The sequence below is a fragment of the Leucoraja erinacea genome, chromosome 7 (genome assembly GCF_028641065.1).
Source record: "Leucoraja erinacea ecotype New England chromosome 7, Leri_hhj_1, whole genome shotgun sequence".
Taxonomy (NCBI): Eukaryota; Metazoa; Chordata; class Chondrichthyes; order Rajiformes; family Rajidae; genus Leucoraja; species Leucoraja erinaceus.
The window spans coordinates 40,305,714-40,328,922 of record NC_073383.1 but is presented as its reverse complement, the minus strand read 5'-3'; the positions used below and the strand labels follow the sequence as shown (position 1 = coordinate 40,328,922).

General features: G+C 41.8%; 1 protein-coding gene across 2 annotated transcripts in view; it reads left to right on the top strand.

Moving 5' to 3' along the window:
• pard3bb (par-3 family cell polarity regulator beta b) overlaps nt 1-23,209 on the top strand; it is a 1,003,167-nt gene that overhangs the window by 490,187 nt on the left and 489,771 nt on the right. For both annotated transcript variants that reach the window (XM_055638338.1, XM_055638337.1), the window contains exon 10: nt 359-487. In XM_055638338.1, coding sequence (XP_055494313.1) covers nt 359-487 — 129 coding nt within the window. The remainder of the gene's footprint in view (nt 1-358; nt 488-23,209) is intronic.

The following is a 23,209-nucleotide window of genomic DNA, read 5'->3' as shown; positions in this document are numbered from 1 at the left end:
CTTCGCTCCATAGATGCTGCCTCACTCGCTGAGTTTCTCCAGCTTTTTTGTCTACCTTCCCTATTACCTTCCTTGCTTTCAATGGAGCTTTCTCTTGTAGGTCTGTAGTCTGCATAATGATAGTTCATGTATTAAAAAGCTCACCCTAGTTCTTATGTTGATAACTACACTTCGGAAATGACGTCATTGGTTGTAAACCACCTTGGGAAATCCTGAAGTCATGGAGGGTGAAAGAGAAATGCTACTTTTTATTCAGTTCATTTTATTTTTGCTTAAAAGGCAAAGCTGCATTAGCTTCACTTCCATTTTACCTGTAATTATCACTGCAATTGTAAGTAAAGATCTGATTTTTCACCAGGTGAATGGCGTTGATATCATGGGGAAAACTCAGGAGGAGCTGGTTGGAATGCTGCGCAGCACTAAACATGGAGAGACTGTTTCACTTGTGGTTGCACGCCAAGAAGATATCTTCATACCCCGAGAATTGGTAATGTATATTTACTTATTATATTAAGGAGTGTTTCCATTGAGGGTTAGTGGAAATCCACAGCTCTCTTCTCACAAAAGATGTTTACATTTTAAAAACATTTTAAAAGATGTTTGTGCAGCCACAGTCTATTCCTTCTGGTGCCTAGAGTCCAAAACAAAGGTATATAACGATAGAAGCCATTCAGGGGTGATGTCAAGAAGCATTTTTCACATGAAGATCAGTGGAAATCTGGAACACGTTTCCCAAACAGGCTGCTGAGTTTGGCTGATGAACTTTTTTTTGTGAGGCAAAGATATAATGGCACAGAGATAAGGTGGGTAAGACACACACCAACAATGATATAATTGAAATGAGACTGGAAGAGGTTATTTTCTTGAGGATGAATGTGTTGTGCACTCTGTGATAGATGTGCCTGTATGATAATGTGTTTTAAAGTAATGTGGGATATTTCTCAACAATGTGTGGCTGGAAAGTGCAGGTAGCATCATAATGTGACCTGGAATCATATTGTATGCAGTACTTAACATATGCCTTTCTCCTCCACACTGCTATTATATTATCTCAATGAATGTATCATTTTGACCTAATAGTAACTGTACTCAGCTTGCCCATAATGGATAAAATTGCTTTATAATGTGAAGAATTCTAAATGTTTGATAGAGGTTCAAAAAAATAATTCAATCTCTAGCTTCTGACGAATTTTTTAAATGACTGGAGCTTTGCTCGTGCAATTTACGATGTCACATGATCTACTGATCGAATAGCTGGTTCACAGCATATTATCAAGCATTATATTGCCTTCTGCTTATTTCACAGTTTGACGTGCATTTTCTAATAAGTTCATAATTTAGCATATTTTTAGTATTGTATTATAACTGGATTCATGTTTCAAGAATCAAGTGTTTAATTGTCATATATATACCAGTAATGGAACAATGACACTCTTGCTTGCTGCAGCTTAACAAGCCTGTTAACACAATAACACAGAAACAAATATATAATAATTAATTATATAATAAATAAATAACTGTAATACTAGGTAATCATAAAAGCACAAAACCAAAGTCCACAGAGACCCAGATCATAGTTACTGCGGTAGCAGCGAGGGAACCACCATGAGGGGGAAGAATAATGGGGGATCCGGCCTAGGGGCACCGTTGGGAGGCGGAGGAAGAACAATGGAGGACCCAGCTGGAGGGGGGGGGGGGGTCGGCGGGGGGGGGGGGGGGGGGGGGGGGGGGGGGGGAGTGAGAACAAAGAGGGACTTTGTAACTTTGCAACGCCTCTCGACAGAAACGGGAGCCTTGGATGTCAATGGTGGAGTGGCATCGTGATCGACCCATGATCAAATGTCTATGAGCATGCGGGGAGGGGGGGAGAAGACCCGGCTTGGGGGGACCGCCATGAGGGATGGTGGGAGAACAAATGGGGACCCAGTGTGGGGGGAGGGGGGGCATTCTAGTTTACAATCTTCGGCCCAGGGGATAAGTCTGCATTTGTTTGTTTGTTTGTTCGTTCGTACTGGTTTAGGTGCTGTGCACATCGCAGCCAGCCAACAGTCGCTTGTCTTTTTCTTTTTGTTTTCACTTTTAATTTTAAGTTTTCATGTACCTTGTGTGTTGCGACTGTTTGGCAGACCAATTTCCCTCTGGGGATGAATAACGTTTTATCGTATTGTATGTGGCCACTTTTTGCATACCTTGTGTATGGAAGCAAAGAATTTCACTGTGCCTTATCACATGTGACAATAAAGTATTCCGTTCCATTCCAAATGAAAGCATGGCCAAGGTGATGTGGCTACTTTGATGATATTGCCTGCCATTTTGAGGTAGCACCTTCCATAGATCTCCTCAATCTCAGGAGGTCACTACCTGTGATGGACAAGGCAATGCTAGCCTCCCTCATTCCTGGGCATTTGAATTGCCGAACTAGGCCACAATGGAACTGTCAGTATGCTCTCTATCGTACAACTGTAGAAGTTTGATAGATTATTCATCAGCATACCGTATCTCCTCAATCTTCCAAGGAATATGAGATATTGATTAGCATTCTTCGTGGTTGCATCAATGTGCTGGGCTCAGGACAGATCTTCAAAGATATGTACTCCCAGGACCTTGAAGCTGTTGACTCTCTCCACTGGCGTGTGTCAATGTAGACAGATTTGTGGATCTCCAGCTTTCCCTTCCTTAAGTCAACAATCAACTCCTGGTCTTGCTAAAATTGAAAGCAAGATTGATGTTCTTGCTCCATTCAATCAGATTGTCAAACTCCCTCCTGTACTCCAAATCATTATTGCTCATTATTTGTCCAACAACAAAGTGCTGGAGTAACTCAGCAGGTCAGGCAGCATCTCTGGAGGACATGAAAAGGTGAAGTTACGCGTCGGGACCCTTTTTCAGATTGATTGTAGTGGGGGAGATAATGCTGGAAAGGAGGAGGTTTGACCAGTGATAGTTGGATACAGGTTAAGGTGGATATTGATTGGTGGGTGGGTGGACAAAGGCTAGAGATGAAAAGCAGACAAAAAGATGATAAAAGAAGATTAAGGGAGACATGGAGCCAAAAGGATGTTGGTTGATAAGGAGCGAAGAGCAGCAGGAATCACAGAGGGGGAGCAGTGAAAGCGGGTTTTATAGAATTCCCGTTGGAGGGAGTGGTATTATTGGTGTGTTTAAAACTGGCATTGGATCTGTATCTGGTTACTGTCGTGGGAATGGGGAGAATAGGGCAAGGGACTGACCACAGGCCTTGAGGTGCTTTATGTTAATGCTATCAAGGAGGAGGTCATGTTGCCAATTAGTACCGATTGTGATTTGCCAATTAAGAAGTCGAGTGGAAGTGGTGGAGGCAGGTTCGTTGGTATCATTTAAAAATAAATTGGATAGGCATATGGATGAGAAGGGAATGGAGGGTTATGGTATGAGTGCAGGCAGGTGGGACTAAGGGAAAAAAAAGTTGTGTCGGCACGGATTTGTAGGGCTGAGATGGCCTGTTTCCGTGCTGTAATTGTTATATGGTTATATGGTTATAATTCGAGGATACAATCACAGAGAGGCATATATGTGTTCTTATTGTCCAAGTGGTCCTGTGCAGTGAGGAAAGCCAGCAAATTCATATCCCTTGTGGATCTGTTGTGGCAGTGGACAGGCTGGAGTTTCTGCAGACATCTTAACCTCTCATTACTTAGGCCCGAGGTTCTCACCTGCTTTAAAAGTACATCAATAATACCAGAGCCCAAGAAGAGTGCAGTGACATGCCTCAATGACTAATGACCTGGTGCACTAACGCCATGGTAATGAAGTGTTTTGAGAAGTTGGTTATATGGCACATATTAACTCCTGCATTAGCATGACCTGCACCTGGACCCACTACAATTTTACTCACTGCCACATCAGATCAACAGGCAATGTGAATTTGCTGGCTCTCCTGTCTGCACTGGACCACTTGGACAATAAGAACACGTGTGTCAAGTTGTTCATTGACTGCAGCTTGGCATTCAACACTAGCATCCCTCCAGATTTATAATCAAACTAAGAGAATTGGGTCTCTGTTCATGCCTATGTGATTGGATCCTCCCCTTCCAAATTAGCAGACCACAATCGGTATTAATTTACAACCAGATATCCTCCTGGATAACTTCAACACAAAAGCACCTCAAGGCTGTGTGTTCAAAGGTCAGAATGCTGAACACATCCATCCATTCCCTCCACACTATGTTTTTTTGTACATTTAAATGCAATTTCGACCCTTTTTTCTTTTCTTTTTCAGCTTTGGTCTTTGTTCCTTTATCACCGTAAACTTTCCCCTAATGTGTCAAGCAACCCAGCATAGTTCTCCATCATTCATCCACTTGCGTGTTCACTGAGTCTTCTTATCTTTTTTTCTTATATCCTTTTCACTGGTCCTTGTCCACTTGGCTGGTCGCTGTCTCCCTCACTTCCCCTCTCCTCACCAACCCACACCCAAGCACATAGGTCAGATTCTTCTATTCTGTTTCGAGGTTTGATTTGTGTGAGCAGCAGATGCAGGCGACTTTACTCTAATTCCCGCACAAGGAAGGAAGGAAAGGATTTCCGACTTTTGTTTAACCTTTTTTTTATTATCTCCTGCAGAGAGCATTCTTGAAATCTCAGTCTCTTCCCATCCTCATGATTGTTTGCTTACCCCTCCTTAAAATTTATTGCACGGAATCGCTTTTCCTGGCCACATGCTTGCTGGGGTTGAAAGCCATTTATTTTGTTAAGCTCTTATCTAAATATGATTGGGGGGGAAACATTTTTTTTTATTGTGAATTCTCTTGTAGCCGGATGCTATTACTAGCCACAGAGCCCGTTTGGAGTTTTTTTTTTTACCATAATCAGGCAAAGTTTAGTGCAGCTGTGTGCAATAGTGCAAAGATAAAGAAAGGGAGTCAAAAACATGAAAGATGGTGACAGTTATTGTTCCTCCCAGATGAATGCCGGTTTTACCTGGTGCAAAAAGTCAATTCAACTGAGCTGATATTGTGTTTGTTCTCACTGCATAAAGAATAGTGTTAGACTAAGATCTAGAACCACTTCTTTCCTTTGTTAATTTGCTTCCTTGCATATATTTGCGATTGTGAAAAAGCTTTTTTGTAAAAACAGATTTTTAATGGTTTGTGAGGCGGCATAGAGGTAGAAGCCTATTATTGATCTACTACTTTTTATTTTGATCATTAAGCTTGATAGTCACAAATTGGAGGCATGGATGTCCGGGTAAGAGCAGGGGAAAAGGGATGAACTGAATGGAGAGCAGGGCAAGGTTCAATGGGCTGAATAGCCTCCTCCTGTACTATTTGATTCTATTCCATTGGAATTTTCTTCAAAACATTTGTTGAATTACTTTTAAAGGCTGTGTAAGCAAAGTCGAATAAAAATAAAAGGGCTGGAGGAAATTGATGGATCAGGCAGCATTTTTGGAGGGACTGGACAGATGATGTTTCGGGTCAGGAGCCTTCTTAAAACAAATATAGTAGGGGGGAGAAAGCTTGGAGAGAGAAGTGGCGCCAGGACAAAGCCTGGCAAATGCCATGTAGATACAAATGGGGGGTTGATGATTAGCAGATGGATGGAGTAAGTGACAAAGGCGAGGTGAAAATAAGCAAAAAGGTATCATAGAGGCAAGAAGAGGAGGAGTGAAAAGTAAAACCAAAAGGTAGGAATTGGGAGGAAAGGGACAGGGGATGGGGAAAGCGGAGGGATAACATGGAAGTGGGGTTTAGGTATGGAATGTGAGCATAAAAAGAGAGGAGAAACGAGCAAGATGACTGGGATGGTGGGAGAAATCTGTGAGCACCAAGGTGCGGGGGAAAAGGGGAAAGAGAGGGGGTGTAGGGAAGTTAGTACTTGAAATTGGAGAATTCAACATTCATACTGTTGGGTTGTAAGCTACCAAAATGGAAAATTAGTTGCTGTTCTTCCAGTTTTTGTGTGGCCTCACTGGCAATTCAGGAGGCCATGGGCAGAAAGGTCAGAATGGGAACAGTAGTTAGCAACCAGGAGCTCCACAGGCCCTGGTGAACAAAGCACAATTGTTCGGTAAAATGGTCGCCCACACGCATGATCTTGCCAATGTAACCGAGGCCACATTGAGAGTAACAAAGTGCAGAAGACAAGGTTGGAAGAGGTGCATGTGGACCTCTGTCTTACCTGGAAGGGCTGCTGGCTTTCCTGGATGGAAGTGAGAGAGGAGGTGGAAGGTCAAATGTTACATCCCCAGCAAGAGAAAAAACTGGGGATGGGGACTGGTTAGGTGGAAAGGGATGAGTGAACCAAGTGATGAAAGTACAAGTGGACAGGGACGGGAAGTTGTGACAGAGAAAGAGTTTGAAATAGTGCCGGAACAAGGGGTGTTCAACGTAACAAAACTAAAAGACTGGCAGAGCAGGAGCCCAAACAAGTATCCATGGCTACATTTTGACTTGAAGAGTCAAAAGAGAATTTGTTAAGGACATATCTCACCAATCAAAGGCGAGGGTTAGTTAAGGGGGACAGATTGGGTCTCTGTCCAAGGAAGAACTGGTGGGCCCCGAGACCTTCCCAATGGAGATGGAGGTATATAGGGACTGGGCATTGTGTAATGGTGAGATGGTGGGGGCCTAGGAATTGAAAGTTACTTAAGTGGCAAAGAACATGTCTTTCTGATGTAGCACTGAAGGACCGATCGGAGGGGGGGGGGGTCAAGATAAAATCGAGGCATTTGTAGATGAATTTGGTGGGCAGGAGCAAGCAGAGACTCTGGGTCTGTGTAATCTTGAAAACGGGTTTTGAGAATTCCAATCAAAGATGATGAAAGAACACACATATAAGATTAAAAATGAAACATTTATTAAAACAACAATAAAAAGTAATAAAATAATGAATCTCGCATGCCCTTCACTACTTCAATAACTGCAGGTCGAGAAGTCCTGACGACAGCTTGCCCTGAACTCCTCCTCAGGTCCTGGAACTGTTTTGGATCTCGGCCTGAGGAGCGTTCGTTACCTCATGCGCAGCATTCATTTATTTACTCAGTAAGTCCACGCTTCTTCCCTAATCTACATTCAACAGTCAACTATATTTTAACACTGCTCATTCATACTGACGTTTATACTGAGTTATTTCTTCTGTCAGAAGTCGTGTTAATCTCAGATGTCTCTGGAAAGAAAAGTGTGTCTTGCTTTATTTTGTGCTTGTAGCTGCATGATATGAGGATTAGTTCTTCCAAGTGAGCACAATTATTTTCCTAAGCACTTGATTATTTCCCTAAGCCAGCCTGCTTGACACAGGGGCTGTTAGCAGACAACTCCATTTGGCAGAAAAGCCTATTTAACCCTTGCATTACCTCCCGCCCCTTGGAGTTGTTAGTCTACAACTCTACAACATCATCTAACTATATGCAATTTGAGCAGTAAGGATGGTTTCTCAGATTTTCAAATCTACAAATCTTCCCAATAGGATAACATATCTACTTTAAGTGGTCTAAAAATATAAAGGTATAAAGTCAGTACATTATTATGTAACTGCAATATTACATTGTCAGCCAATTCCTGCACAACCTTTGGTGACTCAAGTCAAGGTCGATTAGTGTTTTGCCAGGACAGTTACTCCTTTTTTAATCTTTCATTTTCGGATTCAAGTTTTTCATTTGTGACACACAGCACACAACCTCCGGCAACCACCTCCAACCTCCGGGAACCGCATGGAAACCTTGGGTGGGGCTTAGAGGTCTCCAGAGGTTTCCGTTCAGGTTTCCTAAGTGTGACAGGGGCATTATACAGTGACCTCCTAGGACCACGTGTCGACCATGCTGCGAGTTTGAGTCGAGCGCAAACTCTTCTAAACTCGCAGATTAGGTCCCCGCAGTGTCACAGGTCCTTTATTGCCTGTGCTTTATTAAAGCTTTGTCATTTCCCAGTAAAACAGTTGTAATGTGTGAATCTATTATTTTTCTTGATTTTTTTTTTCATCAATGATTTATCATTGTATTCATAAAAACAAAATGTTGCGGAGTAAACAAACTGACAATTCAGCTTCATCATCTGTGTGTGTGCAGATGAATAATACAGTACATTTTGCGCTAGCACCGTTTCAACTCTTTATGTGCTTGTTAAATCACTCTTCCTCAGTCTTCCTTCCTCCATTCTTGTTCACCATCTTAAAGGCTGCTATTTAAATAGTGAGATGAGACAAAAGAAAATTAAGTCTATGGAAACAGATCAAAACAAAGAAGAGGATATTAAGATAATCCCAATTCTTTGTAACTGATGTTAAAAGGATTCTGATGAGACACAAGGGCCTTTTAAAAAAAAAAAAATCTCTGCTTTCTCAAACACATTGTAGGGGATGGGCCTTTAAAGGATAATTAATTACCACCTTCTTGGGTTGTGGAATTATCAGTGACAGCTGTAAGACAAAAGCCTTTCACTGACTAGCCTCTCTTGTCGCCAAAGAACAGCACCTCTGTAATGAAAGGGAAGGCTTCAGAGGCAGCCTTCCCTTTCCGTCCTTCTGCCACTCTCCTCACTGGAGCTGTCCCTGCTGTCTTAACATGACGAACGTCTGCACGCGCTGGCCACTGTATTGTTTTCTTGCAGGAAGTCGTCTTGCAGTTTGATTCTCGTGTGTGGAGCTCCAGCATTATATAGCTACTTGCCCTTGCTTTTCACAATGGTATTAAGTCAAGCTGTAATTGTCTAACACCTTTAATAATGTTTAAACTTGGAGGAAAAGGTTACCAACAAAACTTAACATTGGCATGGGACGTGTGATGCAAGGCTTACTGTAAGGGAAGATATTTACAGACTATGTGGGAGAGGTGGACAGGTGAAGAGATTTTGTTGAGTGTATTTCACTGCCTCTCTGCTCCTGGTGTACTTTCAGCACATTTGAAGGCACATCACCAGTATTGCCGTGATAATCAGGATGTGCACAGGGTTCAGAGTTTCAGGAGCATCTCAGAGGATCAGGGATATAGGGAGGGATGAGGCTGGTGAGGGATAAAGGTTGAAAATAGGGATAAGAATTTCAAAGTCAAGGTCCTGCTGCCATTTTAAACCACGGGTTCAATTAATGCTGGATGAATGGGACTTGTGTGTTTGCGAACAATCAACAGTTTTGGAGGAATTCAAGTGCACACAGCGTGTATGGTGGGATGCCGGAAAGAAGACCATTTATTTCTAGGGCTCTCTATCCTGAACTCCTGCCTACATGCAATCATGCACAATCATCACTCCTTTCCGTTAGTCATCATGCCCCAGTGATTTTAACGTTCCTTTTATGTTATTTATTGTTGTTGCCAACTCAGTTATGACCCAACATCCAGACGTCTTATTGTTTTTCATTCCCTACCCTATCACGGTTGGCTCGTTTTACAAAGTGTGTCCTGCTTAGTGGAATTCCTTTCCAAAATGACTGGCTTATGATACCAAAAGCCTCTTTAAAATCGTGTCTCTTTGATCACCACCCTGCAGCTCTCCTCCCTCTGTCTCCTCCTTTCCCTTTTAATAAAGCACTTTGTTTTGATGCATGTGTTGCTGTATAGAGATGTAAATGTGGGTTTGTTTTCAATAGCAGCAGTCAAAGCACACGGGTATAAAGTGATGAATATTGATCTTGGGTTTATATCCCTGAGAAGTGTGGCATTGTTTCTGCATTGTAAGTAGGAGTATTTCATCAATAAGTGAACATATAGATAGACATCTGGATTAAGTAGTGTTTGTACTGTTTAGAGGTGTGATTGATGGTAATAAGAGGTAGTACAAACAGAGATAATTAAATTCTGTGTGGAACATGATGGTTCCTAAATTGAAGGAAATTCTAAAATGTGATGCCACAAAACCAATTTGTCATGAGTATTTAATGGAGGATTGGATTGCTTCCCTGGGACTATTTGCTAAAATGTTGTGCTGAAAGGATTTACAACCTAGGGATTTCTTTCAGCATTCTGCTTTTTGTTCCTTAAAACCAGCCTCCCTATTTTTAATGATAACTCCTCGTCCTATCTCCTTACCACTTTCCTTAGCCCTCTCTGTCGAAAGGCATCAGTAGTCTCTTCCCATGGATAACATAATGCATTTACCAAAAAATGCATTTACTTCATGGCTGCTACATCCTCGATTCAATGGATGTGATATTAAGAAAAGTCTAAACCACTGAATTTGGTAAAGACATGGGACTGGAAAACATCCTGCTATTAGTGCGGAAGATTTGTGATGTAGAACCATCCAAATCTCCAGCCATAGTGAAGCTACACCACTGTCATCATTGTAACTGTTTAAAATGTTCCAGTTTATTGGGCCTACAATTAATAGAAAAACTACCACCTTATCATCGATCAGTAAAGTGATGGAAGGTGAAATTGTGAAGTACTTATTCAGCATTGAATAGACATTTTTTATCAATAACTTTCCATCCTTGGGAAGAGTCTTCTGCTACCTTTCTCACAGAGGGTTGAAGAAAATGGAGACAGAACTGAGATGTCATTATAAATACGGAGGCTAATTTTACACAATAAAATACAGAACGCTAGATGAACTCCTGAGGTTGTGAATCCTTTTGTCAAACTCTTTTGTCAAAGATTTAATTCTATACTGATATAATCCTCCTAAATAAAGAACTATTCCTAATTCTGTAAAATGTAGGGGAGTCTTATTAGAGGGTTTAAGATGAGAGGGGGAAAGTGGAGCTAACTCAGTTAGGCAACGTGTTTAGCATAGGCAAAGGGCCTGTTTCTGTGATGTTATAGCTCTATGATTCTAAGCAGAGATATTCATTTATTTCTGTGTTTGATTTCACCTGTATAAAATGATGGTCGGGGTTAATATGTGACGAGTAAATGTGCTAGCCATTAACCATCTCCAGACAAAATGGAATTTATAATACTGGCATTAACATTCATTGGACATACAATTGTAAAATTCACAGCTATTGACATCCTTACAAGCTGCCTTGCAAATCAGCCTGTTTCCTTTGTTAAAGAAGCAGCTCAAAATCATTTGTGTCCTTTTCCACCAGAGGACATAGTATAGATGTCTTTATAATTATTTAATATTTTGGGATGATACATTTTCTGATCAGTGCACCATTTGACCACATGCCTCCTTTGTTTCATGCTTTGCCTCCCTCTATTATGTGGATTCCTATAGTACTGTTGTTCATACTGTGCATTTGCATTGAAAGCAGACTTCTGACTTGATGCAACTGTTTTGTTTACACAATGGCCAACAGGTCGAGGAAGAAAAATGGTTACAATTGAAGCATTCCTTCCTGTTTCCTGTCTGGCTGCACTTCATGCATATTCAGCAGATTCTGGATGATGCTGATAGGGAACTGGTCAATGCTGGAGGGAATTCTGTATATGCTGACACAAGAAGATATTTTCCAAAATTTTCTCTGAACTGCACGTGTAGGTTCTGTGCCTAGGTTTCTAAAATGTTATTGAAGCACTTGGGAATTGTGACTTGTGAGACACAGCTAAAACATGGCCGATAATTGGTGTACACCTCACAGATGAATCAATGCTAGGATCCTCGACTTCAGTGGATTTTGAACAAACAAAGCTGTTTGGTTGGAGGACAGCAGGAATAGATTAGAGAAACTCTTTTATTCTCTGTCTGTTTGTTCCTTAGTTAACTGTGACCTGCCACTGTATACCTTTCTTCCATTGCCACGTCTATTATTTGTAATTGGCTTAGTGCTCCATACCAATTATTTCCAGCTTCTGGAATAATAGCGTGCCATCTCCTATCTCCTTGGCAATGTGAAACCCAAATCCATCCAATTCCCACCAGAGAGGTTAGGATTAGGATTGCTAATTTAGATTGATCACAATATGACACCCTCTGCTTTGATCAAAGCTATAACCTAACCTTGGCTGAATCATTCAGCCTTATCCCTGATCCCCAGATTTGCCATGCTATTTCTTTAATTTTAACCTGCTTCTCACTTACGTAACTAATTTTACCCTTTAATGTTCTTTTGCTTCTGAATTTTACTTGGAGTGAATCAAGCACGTCATTCCACTGTTGAATCTCTCCCCTCTGTATGTCTTTAATTTTTTTGTTTCTACATTTCCCCTTCATGGTCACTGGATTTCTCCCTGTTGATTACTTCTTTTTGTTTCCATTCCAGAGCAGGAGCTGCATCTGTTAGTAACTTGTGTTTTCTCCAGTTGCTGACCAAATTGTTCTCTGTACCAATCATTTTTTTATTTTTGGTTTCACGTTTCCAGCATCTGCATCCTTTTATTTAAGAGAGAATACTTGTGTAAATTAATCCTCGTAGGAATGTGCTAACCCTGTTGTTTTTCTCTTGTCTAACACTTTGGAATAAGGCCTGAAATCATTTCCAGGGTTTGAATTAACTAACTTAATTGATCATTGTTTGCATAACTTGAAATTTATTGAGAAAATGTATTGCTGAATTCTCCTGAAGGAATGCAAGCCAGACAGTAGTGTGTGATGTCAAGGACAGATTAGCAAATTCTATCTTCAGAGCATTTGATTCAAATATACTAACAATTGCTGTAACAACAGAATCCTCTGGGGTATGTATCCTTCTTGCATTTGAACTCTTATTCCCAAGCTTTGAATCTGGATTTAGAAGTAATTTTATTTTCACTGCATAAGTAATTGGGAGATTGGATTGGCTGCTGATTAAAACAGTTAATACTAGGTCGCTCACACATTTAAAAAGGAACTGGATGAATGTCTACTTAAAAGCGGGTTTGAAAATTATTACAACAAATACATTGGGATTGAATTCATTATGGGGATTTTTCAAAAGACGTATCTCTATGTGGCACTTTTCACTAACTCAAAATATTCCAAAAGCTTTACAGCCACAGGAGTGTCCTTGAATTGTAGTTCCTCTTGTAATGCAGGCCAAACTGCGGCCAAAATTTCTGCACAGCAAAATCTCCTGAAAAAAATAGTGATTATAACTAGATAATTCAATATTTGGATGGTAATGGTTGAGAGAAAATAATCGGCTGGTGGTGCAACTAGTAGAACCATTGGCTTACAGCTCTTGCAATCTTGGGTGTGTCTATATGGATTTTGCATGCCCTTCGCGTGACAATATTTGTTTCTTCGAGTGTTTTGCTTTCTGCCCACATTCCAAAGAGCAGTGTGTTAGTAAGCTGGTTCATTGCCGTAAATTCAATCTACTGTGTAGAGGAGTGGTAGCATTTTGGAGGAGAAGGAATCATAGAGTTATAAGCATGGAAACATGTCCTCTGACCTAACTCATCCATTCCTTCCAAGTTAGTCCTATTGCCTGTGTTTGACCCATATCCCTCTAAAATCTTCCTATTAACGTACCTGTCAAAATGTCTTTTAAATGAATTACTGTCATTCTATTGTTTACTCTCGCAACTCATTCCAATTGCCCACCACCCTTAGAATTGCTCCTTGTTAAATCTTGCTGCCCTCATCTTAAATTTATGCACTCTGGTTTTAAACTACCCTACTCTGGGAAAAAGTGTGACTATCCACCTTATCTATGCCCTTCATGATTTTATATACCTCCATAAGGTCAGCCCTCAGCTTCCTACACTATAAGGAAAAAAGGTCCAATCTATCCAATCTCTCCTTATAATTCAAGTCCTCCAATTCCAGTAATGTCCTTGTGAAACTTTTCTGCACCTTTCCATCCTAATGACATTCTTCCCATAGCTGGATTACCACAACTGCACACAATCCACCATGTGGTCTCACCAACATCTTTACAGCTGTAACATGATGTCCCATTTCTTGTACTCAATGACCTGACTAATGAAGGCAAACAAGATGGAAATGTGTTGACAAAAATAATGAAATTGGTGTAGGATTAATGGGTATATGATAATTGGTATGAACTCAAGAGGTAGAAGTGCTTGTTTCCCTGCTGTAAGATCCTCTGATTCTCCATGTTTTTATTGAAACAAAGTGATATGGGTCCCATTATATTAATTCAAGAAAAGATAAGGCTTTTCTAACTCAATCATAAGGCAGGACTGCCTCAGGAATAATCGGACAACTTCTTGCGCACAAATCTTTGGAATGGGAATTGAAACCTATGACTCAGGGTAAAACACTGATGTTACCATGGCTGCATGTATTATGGATTCTACGTAATTATCTCCCAGGAAATTTATTGAATCATGAAATTTAACTGGAACTGTCATTATATAATTTACTGATGTAATCGGGTCAAAGCTCCAAATAAGTATTTGGAACCCTTCGCATTTGAATCCTGCATTCATACAGAATATAAAATGTGATGTTAGATCCATTCTCTGAAAACCTATTTAACCAGGTGGGCAGGTGATTAGTCTAACAGTTGCACAGGCAATTAAATTGGAGAGTTGATAGTAAAACATGCTGTTTGAGGATTATTCACATGTAGATTTTGTGAATTGGAAAGCTATTGTTTATTTGATATTTCTCTTTTAGCTATGATTAGTCAGAAATGCACTTTTGCAATAGAGATTACAGGGATGGTTGTAGCAAATAAAATGAAAGTCACAGAAATTGGTGAACCCAAATCTGTCCAGTTCCCTCCAGAGAGGCGAGGATTGGGATTGCTAACTTGGATTGATCACTTTTGATTGATCGTAGATTTTTAACATCCGGTTTCCAATTGCCCAGTTAGTTTACATTTATCACCAATCACCAATGTTACATGAATAATAAGGAGTTTAAATACTTTTTGAACAGTTAAAATAAAATAGACATTACTTACAGCATTTCTGGAAGCTCAAAAAGAGCACTCAACCCTGTTTGGGTTAAAATTAATCCCATGTTGATAGGGACAATATGTAAATGCCGTAATTCATGGCAACACATTAACAGATAATTATATGTAAATAAGATATGATCATTAATGTTTAACTCCTTTGCATTTTCATTCTGTTTATATTTGGTTTGTACTGGTCTACCCTAATTTGAGGAAGGACATTCTTGCTACTGAGTGAGTGCAGCGTAGGTTCACGAGGTTAATTCCCAGGATGGCGGGACTGCCATATGATGGAAGAATGGAGTGACTGGGCTTGTATTCACCAGAATTTAGAACGGGGAGCTTATAGAAACATATGAAATTATTAAGGGATTGGACACGCTAGATGCAGGAACCATGTTCTCGATGTTGGGGGAGTCCAGAACCAGGGGCCACAGTTTAAGAATAAGGGGTAGGCCATTTAGAACTGAGATGAGGAAAAACTTGTTCATACGTGAATTTGTGGAATTATCTGCCTCGGAAGGCAGTGGAGGCCGATTACCTGGATGCATTCAAAAGAGAGTTAGATAGAGATCTTAGGGCTAGCGGAATCAAGGGGTATGGGGAGAAGGCAGGAACGGGGTACTGATTGTGGATGATCAGCTATGATCACATTGAATGGCAGTGCTGTCTCGAAGGGCCGAATTGCCAACTGCTGTACCTAATGTCTATGCATCTTTGCACCCAAAAGTAGACTTTTGTGACATTAAAAATACGCAGTTAGTTTGGTTTCTTAATAATCATAATAACCACCTTTGTACTTTAGTATACAATGCATTCAGAAAGTATTCAGACCCCTTCACTTTTTCCACATTTTGTTACGTTACAGCCTTATTTTAAAATGGATTAAAAAAATTTTTTTATCATCAATCTACACACAATTCCTCAGAATGAAGAAGCGAAAACAGGTGTTTAGAAATGTTTGCAAAGTAATCAAAAATAAATAACTGAAATATCACATTTACATAAGTATTCAGACCCTTTGCTATGACACTCAAAATTGAGCTTAGGTTCATCCTGTATCCATTGATTATCCTTGAGATGTTTCAACAACTTGATTCGCGTCCACCAGTGGTAAATTAAATTGATTGGACATGATTTGGAAAGGCACACACGTGTCTAGAAAGGTCCCACAGTTGACAGTGCATGTCAGAGCAAAAACCAAGCCATGAAGACGATGGAATTGTCCGTAGTCCTCCGAGACAGGATTGTGTTGAGACACACGATCTGGGGAAGGGTATGAAACAAATTTTGCAGCGTTGCAGGTTCCGAAGAACACAGTGGCCTCCGTCATTCTTAAATGGAAGTACTTTGGAACCACTAAGACTCTTCATAGAGCTGGCCGCCCGGCCAAACTGAGCAATCGGGGGAGAAGGGCCTTGGTCAGGGAGGTGACCAAGAACCCAATGATCACTCTGACAGAGCTCCAGAGCTCCTCTGTGGAGATGGGAGAACCTTCCAGAAGAACAACTATATCTGCAGCATTCCACCCATCAGGCCTTTATGGTAGAGTGGCCAGACGGAAGCCACTGCTCAGTAAAAGGCACATGACAGCCCACTTGGAGTTTGCCAAAAGGCACCTAAAGGACTCTTCAACCATGAGAAACTAGATTCTCTGGTCTGATGAAACCAAGAATGAACCCTTTGGCCTGAATGCCAAGCGTCACGTCCGGAGGAAACCAGGCACTGCTCATCACCTGGCCAATACCATACCTACGGTGAAGCATGGTGGTAGCAGCATCAATGGAAAGATGAATGGAGCAAAGTACAGAGAGATCCTTTATGAAAACCTGCTCCAGAGCATTCTGGACCTCAGACTGGGGCAGAGGTTCACTTTCCAACAGGACAACGACCCTAAGCACACAGCCAAGACAACGCAGGAATGGCTTAGTGACAAGTCTGTGAATGTCCTTGAGTGGCCGAGCCAGAGCCCGGACTCGAACCAATTCGAACATCTCTGGAGGGACCTGAAAATAGCTGTGCTTTGACACTCCCCATCCAACCTGACAGAGCTTGAGAGGATCTGCAGAGAAGAATGGTAGAAATTACCCAAATACAGGTTTGCCAAGCTTGTAGCGGCATACCCAAGAATACTTGAAGCTGTAATCGCTGCCAAAGGCGCCTCAACAAAGTATTGAGTAAAGGGTCTGAATATTTATGTAAATGTGATATTTCAGTTATTTATTTTAAATTACTTAGCAAAAATATCTAAACACCAGTTTTTGCTTTTTTTATTATGGTGTATTGTGTGTAGATTGATGATTTAAAAAAAAAAACAAATTTAATCCATTTTAGAATAAGGCTGTAATGTAACAAAATGTGGTAAAGGAGAAAGTGTCTGAATACTTTCTGAATCCACTATAGGTTCCAAAATAAACAATGACTTGCATTCATTTACCAGTCTCGGGACTGTAAAATACCCATATGCTTGTAATAAGGCATTACTTGACACCAACTGCGAGGAGATATTGGCACAGATGACAGACGTTCAGCCAAAGAGAAATTTAAATGAACGTTTTAAAGGAAAAAAGAGAGGTAGTCGGTGGGGGCGCTGCAAGCCGGCAGCCCTGTCAGCAGCGTGTCCATTTCTTTCTACTTTTTTTGTTTTTTTAGTATGTTTTAATGTATGTTTTTAATGTTTCTTTGTGTGTCTTGTGTGGGGGGTGGTGTGGGGGGGTAAGGGGGAAACCGCTTTGGTCGCCTCCTCCACGGAGAGGCGACTTTTTCCATGTCACCTGCCCCGTGGCCGAACATCGAGGATTGGTGCGGCCTTTCCCGGAGACGCGCCTGGGGCTTCAGCGGCGGGCGCAGCGCGGACTCTCGGCGTGGAGCGGGAGAGCCCTCTCTGGAGGAGAACCGGGATCTCCAGCTGGTGCAGCGTCCGCAGCCTGGGATCCCTTGTTGGGGACCCGGGATAAGAAGAAGCCACCACCGCCGGCCCGCGGCAAAATTCTACCGCGGGCGCGGTGGTGACTTACCATCAGGAGGGGGGTCCCTCGCCGGGGATCCCTGGAGGGGAGCTTCGACCGCCTGCCCTGTTGTGCTTCTGGCTGCGGCGCGGAGGGAACTTTAAGTCTTCGACCGCCGGCCTACACCAACCTGAAGCCGCGGTCTCCAGTGGGGAGGCACCGTATCAGGACTTACCTTGACTTTCACTCATCTGGACGCCCGCAGCGGCGGCTGCGGAGGATTGAGACCCCGACCATGAGGGAAAATGGAGGAGGGCTGGCTAAATTTTGTGCCTTCCACCACTGTGATGAATGCTGTGGTGGTGTTAAATTTTTGTTGTGTTTTTGTGTGTTCCTTTTCATTGTACTGCTGCTGCAATTGCATTTCACTTGCACTTTATGTGCAAGTGACGAATAAAACTGATTGTATTGTATTGTATAAATGTTAGGGAAGGAATTTTACCCTTTTGGCAATGGCAAGTGAGGCCTCGGGTGGGATAAATAACAATCAATTTAGCACAAGTGATCAATTGGGAAAAGCCAGGAAATTTTGAAGGCTTGACAAGCTGTAGGATGTGTCATAGATAGGCAGGGAAGGGCATGGAGAGATTGGAAAACAAAGATGAGGATTATAGTCATTATCAAAGCAGACGAACCAGGAAACAGATGTGCGAGGGGACGAATTTAGGAACAGAAGAGTTTTGAATGAGCTCAGGTTGGCATTACATATTGACTTATCATTTTGTTAACTGAGAAATATGAACAAAAACTCAAACTTCATTGAACTGAATTCTTACTTTTCTAATCTCTTGGTTCAAGTTGACCTGATACTCTGAAACTGTTGATCAGACTACTATTTAATATTCTTCTCACTAGTATTCAGTATAACTCGAAAGCTGTGTTCACTTTCTGTGGTAAAGTTTAGTTTGTTGACTCCTCCATTCTGTTGTTTGACGAAGTAAGTCTCCCCCACCCCCTCCTCCCCCACCACACACATACACACACTCCAAATGGATCGTTTGTAGACCAAATGTGCCTGTACTTAATGACTCACGGGAAAACTGTTATCCCCTTGTGATAATGAGGCATTGGTTCTCTCTGATCCTGAAAGAATTTCACAGTGTGTGAAGACATAAAGTCACAGTTGAGCCGTTTGAAGTTGAGACGGAGACAAAAATAACCCGTTGAAAAGTTGCCAATGGGTTGGCCCTGCTGTGCAAGCAAGGTTGAGAGATGACCCTTGAACTGTAACTCCACCCCTCTTGCTGGTAGACAACAGAGGCCATGGCATGTCTCCAACAGTCACCTAGTGGAGCGTAACCCCTGTGTGGTGTGCCAGAAGTAATGGAAGCAGAATATAATTGACTGATTTCCTTTGCTGAATTCTTGATCTCTGGGAGACCGCTTCCAATTCCTGGCTGGAAATGGGACTCCGGGGATCTCTGGTTTCTTATCAGCCAGCAACAGTCAGACAGGGCCAGGCAGCACTCAAGATATTTTGACAGGGATGCAGTCAAGGGCAATGTGCAGGTACCAAAAGGTCCCGATGTGTTACACAAACGCAGCTTCCTGCCCTGCTCCCCAAGGAGACTGACAGCATTTTTTTCAAAAAAAAATTATTTTAAGGCCGGATACCTTTCAACTAGTTCAGACAACTGTGAATGACAAAAACAATCTGTTCGTCAGCATCAGCTGTCGCAGATCCTTGTAAATCTTACAAATAACATTACAGTACCTTTTGGAGCACAAATGTAAAGTAAACAAATCTCTTTAACGATGCATAAAGTCTAAACAACTTGAACAGATTCAGTCTCGTTTAGGTCTTAAAGAAAAAGCATGACTTTATATGGATATCAAGTTGTTTGATGGTTTTTTTATTACCCTGTCCCTTAAAAAGTAAAGCAAGAGGTGTTCCAACATAAAAGCTCTCATATTTTTAAACCAAAGTGCTTCCAAGATGGTGAGGCACTTTAGTTTAACAATGTGGTTTGGATTTGAGTTTTGGATTGTGTCCTTCTTCTCACTAGTTGAGACTTTGTCTTGTGGGACAGTGCAGCCAAATTTGCATTAATTAGGCACAGAAGCCATTGAAAATGAATGAAGTAACACCTCACATTCCCTTCAACTTTTCAATAACTTTCAATTTCTAGAAAGGTAAGACCCTCGGTACTACCTTGAAAAGAGACCAAATCAATTCCCCTCTACTATCACTGTCCTGCACCTTGCAGAGGTTATCCTCATCATCCACAACTTCTCTTTTAATTCCTTTATTTTCTTCAAGTTAAACATGTAGCCATGGGTCCCAGCTATGCCTGCTTTTTTGTTGGTTACATTGAACGATCCTTGTTCCAACTGTACACTGGTACAATCCCTCAACCCTTTCTCCACTGCAGCAGGACTGCCATGTAGAATTCCATGATTTCATTAGCTTCAGCTAATTGGATACCTAAAATTTGAGAATTCAATAGTTCATACCATTCGGTTGTTAGCTATATGAGGCGCTGTTCTAGTTTTAATCCTGGCCAAATTGGAGAGGCTAGGACTTTAAAATGGGGTAAAAACCTCAGGGCTGCTGGGGGATTTGGTCAATTTGGAATTGCTCTCTGCAGAGCTGGGACAAGCTACGGAGTGATGCCAGTGTGTCTAGAGCCCAGATACAAGTTGCAAGAAAAGAATAAGACACCTGCAGACCCTGTCAATTAGGTGCAAAATGCATAGAATGGATTGGATGGCTGCAAACCAGACATACACCTTGTAAATAATTGTAAATAATGTTGCAGAGTTCTTTGCCGAGTGTTGACTGGATGAGGTATTGAGCCTTGTCTGGGTTTCTTGCAGATCAGGGTAAATATCCCTGTTGGCTTCCTTGAGAAGTCCTGTTTGAATACAATGTATTGAGCTGCTGTATTAATAGGTTAGGGAAATGTCTGTTATGTATCGATAGCTGTAATTGGATTATTAAGAGACCACCCCCATGTGGTTCGGCCCCTCGAGGTCCCGGGACCTATAAAAGTCCGCTATCACGAGGTCCAGCGTCGATCTTCTGGGAGAGCGCTTGGGACTGCGTGACCTTCTGGAGTATCTCTGTTTGCGTGAGGCCTAGCGGGTTTGAACAGGCAGATACGAGGATCAAACCCGCGGTGGGATAGGTACAGTAGTTGAACTGTAATTGGGTTTTGTTAAAATAAATATTAGTTGTTCAAGTGCTTGATCCAGTGTTTTCGACTGAAACTAGACTGGGGGGAAGCTTAGAAATTAGCAATTTACACTGCCAGTTTGCATGTGGCCTCATTCTGGCAATGAAGAAAGCCCAGGACAGAAAGGTAATTATGAGAATCTGAAGAGGAGTTTTAATGGTTAGCAACTGGGCAATCCAGGAACCTGAACCGAAACATCATATATCCATGTTCTCCAGGGTTGCCTGACTTGCTGAGTTACTCCAGCACCTTTTGTCTTTTTTCTGTAAACTAGCATCTGCAGTTTCCTGTATCTACTTTTCACTAAGTGTTCTGCATTTTAACTTCGAAAACAAGGGAGACACAGTGGTGATTACTGAGTCTCCAGTTAACTGCCACTTTATTTCTTCATTCAGTCTGCTTTGACTTTTAAGTTTGGCCCCTAGCACTGCTCCATTGAACCCCAGTGTAAGCTTGAGGAACTCAACTTTGAGTTCTGCAATTTCAGAAAGCCTACCATGAACTGTAATGTTCATATACTTTATCTCTCTCCACCAATATTGCCTGTCCTGCTGGATATTTCCACCACAATCTTTTATTCCAAATTTCCAGCATTTCTTTACTTATGCACCTTCTCATTCACCTTCTATTTACACCTCGTCCAGACAGATCAGCCAGCCTTCACTGCCTTCTCTCAGCCAGCACCATCACCACTTATCATTCAATCTGCTTATCATCCACCCTGCTTCCTGTAAGGACTCAATCCCCTACCAGTTCCTCCCTTGCAACCAAAGTGTAGGAAATGCTACACTTGTCGCTTTACCTCCCCCCCTCGACTCCATCTGACCTAAGCAGTCTTTCCAGGTGAGGCAGAGGCACACCTGCACCTCCACCCACCTCATCTACTGCATTCGCTGTTCCGGGTGTCAACTTCTCTACATCGGCGAGACCAAACGCAGGTTGGCGATAGCTTTGCCCAACAACTCCGCTCAGTTCGCAATAACCAACCTGATCTCCTGGTGGCTCAGCATTTCATCTTCCCCTCCCATTCCGAATCCAAACTTTCTCTCCTGGGTCTCCTCCATTGCCAGAGTGAGGCCCAGCGCAAATTGGAGGAACAGCACCTCGTATTTTACTTGGGTAGTTGACACCCCAGTGGTATTGTGGTGAAAAGTAAAAGTGGCAGGCAGACAAAACCAGGGCAAAAATCAAAAAGGGCCACTTTTCAACATAATTGTATAAGGGGTAAGAGCATTGTAAAAACAAGCCTGAAGGCTCTGTGTCTCAATGCAAGGAGTATTCGTAATAAGGTGGATGAGTTGAACGTGCAGATAGCCATTAATGATTATGATATAGTTGGGATCACGGAGACATGGCTCCAGGGTGACCAAGGCTGGGAGCTGAACATCCCGGGATATTCAATATTCAGGAGGGATAGAGAGAAAGGAAAAGGAGGTGGGGTAGTGTTGCTGGTTAGAGAGGAGATTAATGCAATGGAAAGGAAGGACATTAGTTTGGAGGATGTGGAATCGGTATGGGTAGAGCTGCGAAACAATAAGGGGCAGAAAACACTGGTGGGTGTTGTGTACAGGCCACCTAACAGTAGTAGTGAAGTTGGGGATGGCATCAAACAGGAAATTAGAAATGCTTGCGACAAAGGCAAAGCAGTTATAATGGGTGACTTCAATCTACATATAGATTGGGTGAATCAAACTGGCAGGGGTGCTGAGGAAGAGGATTTCTTGGAATGTATGCGGGATAGTTATCTAAACCAACATGTAGAGGAGCCAACGAGAGAGCTGGCTATTTTAGATTGGGTATTGAGTAATGAGGAAGGGTTAGTTAGTAGTCTTGTTGTGCGTGGCCCCTTGGGCAAGAGTGACCATAATATGATTGAGTTCTTCATTAGGATGGAGAGTGACATTGTTAATTCAGAAACAATGGTTTTGAACTTAAAGAAAGGTAACTTTGAGGGTATGAGACGTGAATTGGCCAAGATTGACTGGCAATTAATTCTAAAAGGGTTGACGGTGGATATGCAATGGAAGGCATTTAAAGACTGCATGGATGAACTACAAAAATTGTTCATCCCAGTTTGGCAAAAGAATAAATCAGGGAAGGTAGTGCATCCATGGATAACAAGGGAAATCAGGGATAGTATCAAAGCAAAGGATGATGCGTACAAATTAGCCAGAAAAAGCAGCATACTGGAGGACTGGGAGAAATTCAGAGACCAGCAGAGGAGGACGAAGGGCTTAATTAGAAAAGGAAAAATGGATTATGAAAGAAAACTGGCAGTGAACATAAAAACTGACTGCAAAAGTTTTTATAGATATGTGA